Source organism: Ipomoea triloba, chromosome 14, assembly GCF_003576645.1.
Source record: "Ipomoea triloba cultivar NCNSP0323 chromosome 14, ASM357664v1".
NCBI classification, from domain to species: Eukaryota; Viridiplantae; Streptophyta; class Magnoliopsida; order Solanales; family Convolvulaceae; genus Ipomoea; species Ipomoea triloba.
This window is the reverse complement of record NC_044929.1, coordinates 249,115-255,306: the sequence shown is the minus strand read 5'-3', so window position 1 is coordinate 255,306 and position 6,192 is coordinate 249,115. Positions and strand designations below refer to the sequence as shown.

General features: G+C 41.8%; 1 protein-coding gene across 1 annotated transcript; it reads right to left on the bottom strand.

Annotated features, from left to right (window-relative positions):
* Window positions 1-217: 217 nt before the first annotated feature.
* Window positions 218-5,451, bottom strand: LOC116004702. Its single transcript, XM_031244861.1, has 2 exons — window positions 4,149-5,451; window positions 218-3,954 (listed from the first exon to the last, which is right to left on the bottom strand). Exons 1-2 carry the CDS (start codon window positions 5,449-5,451, stop codon window positions 218-220), a joined length of 5,040 nt encoding a protein of 1,679 aa, XP_031100721.1.
* Window positions 5,452-6,192: the final 741 nt, after the last annotated feature.

The following is a 6,192-nucleotide window of genomic DNA, read 5'->3' as shown; positions in this document are numbered from 1 at the left end:
AAATATCAAATACATGTTCATGTTTCCCATTATTATATTGCTTCTCTGATCTTTCTCACTTTTTGCCCTTGATTGATCTTTTGATTGGTTATGAGCACAATTTATTGATGCTTATAAGAAATCCTAGAAGCATGTATTCTACATTTCTACCAACCACTTTGATAAGTTATAACTTTTTTTTTTTTTTTTTTTTTAACAAAGAGAATTTTATTGATAATTAAAACCTAGGGGATGAAAATCCCCGCTGATCATACAAAAGAGCCAGTTTGACCTTTATAGGTAAAGAAGTACAAGAGTGAAAAAGAGCGGGCGAGCTACTGTTAAGTCCTTCTGAAGCAAGTGCGTCAGCCACCTGGTTGGCCTCCCTATAGATATGTGTCAGGGTTGAACCCCACAAAGAAAGGCAAGAACGGATGTACTGAACTACTTCCATTATTTTCCAAGGAATCTTTACTGTTTGGGAGGATGCAGTGAGAGCAAGAGAGAGAGAATCCACTTCAATTATGAATGGAATTGTGGCTGTAAGCTCACACCATTGGAGGGCAAAGCGCAAGGCCAATGCTTCTGCCTCCAGAGCAGAAGAAGCCACCAAGGGGAAACGAAGTGCAATAATGAGACTTCCATTTGCGTTTCTAAGGCAGGCCCCTCCCGCGGCGCCATTGGCAGAGTAGAATGCATCTGTGTTGAGTTTTAAACAGCCAGGAGGCGGCGCGAGCCATTGAACCCAAGTGATTGCTCTTCGAGGAGATTCAACAAAATTTGCAATGAAACCTTCAGATAGTAAAAAGGAATCCGACGAGTGTTGCTTACGAACTGACCGAGAGAGGGAAATTAATAGAGATTCTCGTTTGATTCTTTTAATGGTTCTTGTGGCAGAGAAGGCTGATCCTTCAAAGATGGATTCATTGTAAGCAACCCATAAAAACCATAGCACCAGACTAGGCATGAGGCGCGTAATGTAGCCAACTGCCGAGTTTGGGGATGATGATAACCACCATGCGTGACATTTTGATCTAACAGAGGAAGTGTTGAGTAAGGGGAGTCCGAAAACACCACTGAAGTAGTTCCAAACATTTTGAACACGGTTGCAGAGAAGTAAACAATGGTCTAAGCTTGCACTTGCTCCAAGACAAAAAGGGCAGATTGATGGGAGACAAAAACCAAAGCGTTCTACCACATCTGGGAATGGAAGAAGTCTTCTCAAGAGTTTCCACATGAAAACCGAAATTTTGGTGGGAATTCCCCCTCCCCAGATACACTCTGAAGATAGTGTTAATCCTGCTTTTGGTCGAAGAGAGTCATAAGCCGAAGAGAAGGAAAAATTTCCATATGTTGAAGGCTTCCAAATAAGAGCATCGGGTGTTTTAAATGTATTTTCTTCAACAAATTCTGCCATCTCCTGCATGCGCCGCCAAGTTATAGAGTCAGAAATCTTGGGAGTATCCTCTGAATATCGAGTTTGCATGAAGGTGCTCCATAGTGATCTCCCTTGCATGAAGTTGAAGTAGAGTTTAGCAGTGAAGGTATGTTGCAATGATGAGAAGCAGCGAACACCCAAACCCCCTTCTTTCTGAGGTAAGCATAATTTTTTCCAGGATGCCCAGTGACGTTTCGGTCTTCCCTCACTAGTGCCCCAGAGAAAGTTGGCAAACTTAGATTCAAGAGTCTTCACAATTTGGCGCGGCAGCGCTATAGTAGCCATTGTGTAGATGGGAATCATTGATAGCACGTGCTTGATAAGTGTGAGACGCCCACCCGGGGAAAGTAATCTTCTGGTCCAACTTTGAAGTTTTCCATCCACTTTTTCCAGCAGACTTTGATAATATATGAGCCTATTTCTACCGTGGAATAAGTTCACTCCCAGATAGCGAAAAGGCATAATTGAACGTTGCATGCCTAAGATTCGTGACATTGTGGCCGTTCTCTGCGCTGAGCAATGTTTGGAAGTGACAAAGAAACTTTTATTATAATTGATCAGTTGCCCTGAACCTGCTTGATATTGTCTTAATGATTCCGTCAAGGCCTTGAGGGAGTTTGATGATCCATTTATAAATATTATGATGTCATCTGCAAAGGCTAAATGTGAAATGGTTGGGCATTGAACTCTTGTCGAGTAAGGCGAAATCATACCTGTGCCCATTTTAAGAATGAGGGAGCGTGATAATGCCTCCGAAACAAGGATGAACAAAAGAGGTGATAGGGGGTCGCCTTGCTTAACACCTCTAGTTGGTTGGAAGAAACCGCTGCTGACTCCATTGATCAAGACAGAAAGTCTAGTCGCTGCAAGATTATTCATGATAAGGTTAATAAATTTGATTGAGAAGCCAAACTTGTGGAGTACTGCCTTCAAGAAAGGCCAAGATACTCTGTCAAAAGCTTTCATCATATCCAGTTTAACCATAACATTATTTCCACGACACTTTTTGTCGATATATTGAAGCAATTCTTGTGCCAGCAGAATATTGTCTTGAATGTTTCTTCCTTCAACAAAACCTGTCTGTTCTTTAGAAATCAATTTGGGCAAAAGTTTACTCAGGCGAGTAGCTAGAATTCTTGTGAAGACCTTGCTGATAAAAGTGCATAAACTGATAGGCCTGAAGTCAGCAAAAGTGTCTGGATTGATAACCTTTGGGATCAAAACTAGTTGCGCACTTGCAATAGCACATGGGATGGGCACTCCTGCAAAAAAATCAAGCGCTGCAAGATAGACGTCTTCGTGAACAATTTCCCAGCAGTGTCTAAAGAAAGTGCCAGAAAAACCATCTGGGCCGGCCGCGCTATCGGGGTCTAGTTTCCATACTGCCTCTTTAATCTCTTCACGAGTGAGTGGCTTTGTCAAAGAAAAATTGTCAGAAACTTCCAAGCTAATTGGGAGGTTTTGCAGAATAGATTCCATCTCAAAGCAATCCTCGGCCTTGAATAACTTGGTGTAAAAAGAGATGGCTTCTTCTTGGATCGCAGGTTGTGTGGTAAGTAGATTACCCGAATCATTTTTGATGGCACAAATTCTTTGTCTGCGATGTCTGTCCTTGACCGTGGCATGAAAAAATCTAGTGTTGGCGTCTCCTTCCTTTAGCCATTTTACCCTGGCCTTTTGTCTCCAGAACATCTCTTCTTGTTTAAGAGCTAAAAGAAGATCTGCATGATGTTTGTGCAACAGAGCACGATTTTCTGGAGAAGGGCAATTGTCATATTGTTTCTCTATGTCAGCTACTAAGTTCTCATGATTTTTAATGCGATCAAAAACATTGCCAAAGATGTCTCGGTTCCAAGAGCGAAGAGCTTGTTTCAACCGTTTAAGTTTAAAGGCCAGAGCACGCATACCTCCTCCATCTGCTGGCAAAGACCAGTTTGATCTTACTTCTTCAAGAAAACCATGGTGAGTGGTCCACATGCTTTGGAATCGAAATTGCTTTGGGCATGAGACGTTTGCATTATCCCCGCATAAAAGGATAGGGGAGTGGTCAGAGGTCGTTCGAGCGTGGACAATGATTCTGATCTCCGATAGGTAATCTCTCCATGCTGGAGTCATTAAAAATCTGTCCAATCTCTTCCAAACATCTCCAGTGTTTCTAACTCCATGCCATGTGTACTGATTTCCCAAAGTAGCCAAATCAATTAAGGAACTGTCGTTGATGAATTCTGAAAAATCGGAGATGCTCCCAAGATCGGGGGATGCGTTTCCTCTATATTCTGCAATGCTTGATATGACGTTGAAGTCTCCTCCCAGAAGGATAGGTTTGGTATCATCAATTAGCTCATTAAGTTGCCTCCATAGATGAGCTCTGTCTGCTCTAGTATGTTTTGCATAAACAGCAATAAAACTGAAGTTGAATTGCCAAGGGACAAAGCTAACATTACAAAATATAAATTGCTCATTGTCGATCTCAATATCAACTTCGAAGGAGTCCGACCAGAAAAGCCAAACTTTCGTTTTCTCTGATGCAAATCCACCTGCAAAGTTGAATTCTCGAACGAAACTATCAATGCGAATTGAACTAATGAAAGGCTCAATAATAGAAAGGAAATGCACACGCTCACGTCGAAGAAGTCGAGAGAGTCTGCGACGTGAGGAAAGCAGACCTCTGACATTCCAACTTAACAAATTCATTTTAAACGGTGGGAGAAAGACACCCGAGCGATTTTACCCACTGATAAGCGAGTAGTGACAGATGGAGCAGACTCAGAGTAGTCCTTTCTTGGCCGAGATTTTTTCTTTGTGACGGCAATAAAATCATTCGGTGTGGATTTTTCAATTCTGGAGGTGATGAGATGACTTGATGTTTTCCATGATTCCAGTGGAGGTAAGGAGCTATTCTGTGCGTTTTGAGGTACATCTCCGTCTGATTGGTGGCCAGGATGGGAGTCAGAATGGTTTTCAGATTGGATGCCATGATCATCGATAAGGGTCAACCCCAAATTAGCGTTGTTATCTGGGATTGAATCATGAGCTGCATTTGATGATTCTGGTTCTTTTTGCTTTTCTGGTTCAGGTGGTGGAAGAGAGGCTCCTTCTCCATTTGATGATTCTGGTTCTTGTGGCTTTTCTGGTTCAGGTGGCGGAAGAGAGGATCCTTCTCCTTGCTGCTCCTTAGGTTGTTGATATATGACTGGACGCCATCTTTTTCTTGGGGGAACAATGGTTGGTGCAGAATGTTGAGGGAGGGGAAAGGTTTCTTGGCGATATTCTTTGTGTTGTTCTTGGCTTGACTCTTGGGGGATCTTGGCAGCTCGAGTGATTTTGCAATCTGAGACAAGGTGACCAAACTTTTGACAGTTAAGACAGTAGGGCGGTATATACTCATAGATAACCGGTTGGGCAAAACCTCCAAAAGAACCGTTGGTGATCCAAACTTGATCTGGTTTTTCAATGCTAACATTGAGTTCCACACAGACACGCGCTATGGATGGTCGGTTTTGCAGCAAAGTGGAGGAGTCAACTTTTAAAGGAGTTCCTATGAGATTGGCAATTGAACAAAGAGCTTCTTTGTCCTGTAGATGTGTTGGCAAGCCTTCAAATGCTATCCAAATAGGGACAATTGGCGATTCGATGTCTGGACGAAAATCTGGCGTCCATTTGAAGATATTCATGAAGTAACCTTGAATCGACCAAGATTTTCGGAGCCAGCAGCGCTGAAAGTCGTCTTCAAGATCGAAGTTGATGAGGACATGTCGTTGATCAATCAAGCCAAGGGAAAAGGCTCCACCAAATCCGATAAGATCGAACGTTTTTCGTAGATCTGCCATTGTTGGGCGCCCTTTATTGAACTTGCCGATAAGAGCAAATTTAAATTTTTGAGAGAAACGATGAATTTCTTGATCTGAAAAAGCAACAGCTGGCATTCCTTTGAATTTGCTTGGAGGTTTGAGGTTGGAGACAACAGAGGATTTAGAGAGGATGTCAGCGAAGGAGCGGGAAGGGGGCTTGTCGGCCCCCGGCGCCGCCGCCATAGCCGTGAAGGAGAAAGCACTATTGATGGAGCGTTTTTAGGGATTCACTGTTCATTCTTAAACTTAACAAATAAGTTATAACTATTATTAAAGATCTAACATAATTAAGAGTAATAAATTAAATTAAATACGTTATAAATAATTAGATTGAGACATTCTTTGTTTATATTTTTGTTTGGACCCCAAATTTAAGGGTTCATTACCTCATTGCTCTTACCCTAGAGACTGCTGGATATGTAGTGCTCACACAAATTAAAGTTTTTTTAGTTAATAATAGGATTTTCCTATTCCCGCAAAACTATTCGTGTAACACCCCAATTTTCACATCTTGGATTTATTACAAAATCCTTAAAATATAATACATTGCGGAAGCGTCTAACCAGCAGAAAACTGGGTGTTACCGCCACGCTTAGGTATCTCTCCTATACCCAAACGCACAGGCTAAACTTATAACATCAAAATACATCCAAAGTCCAACTTAATACAAGTGGACATAATTATTCCAAGGTGTCTATTCTAGGATCTCAACCTCAACCTCCATCCTATTCAGAGCTCATCGGCTACCTGAGCATACCCACGCTAGACTTCATCTGATAAGGTACACAATGAAGTGTAGTTAGCGCGACGGCTAAGTAAGGATATCCATTATCACTCGAAAATAAACAAAGGTTTTCAAAATAATTATTCAACAAGAACAAGGTAAGATAACATTACCCAACAATCGCAATCAACCTGCAAACA

What these genes read in the sequence shown, in the direction of transcription:
- LOC116004702 (XM_031244861.1), bottom strand. Translation starts at nt 5,451, where the DNA reads ATGGCGGCGGCGCCGGGGGCCGACAAGCCCCCTTCCCGCTCCTTCGCT. An exon ending in CACTACTCGCTTATCAGTGG is followed by an intron (nt 3,955 to 4,148) that starts GTAAAATCGCTC and finishes TCAACTTTGCAG; the next exon opens with GTGGATTTGCATCAGAGAAA.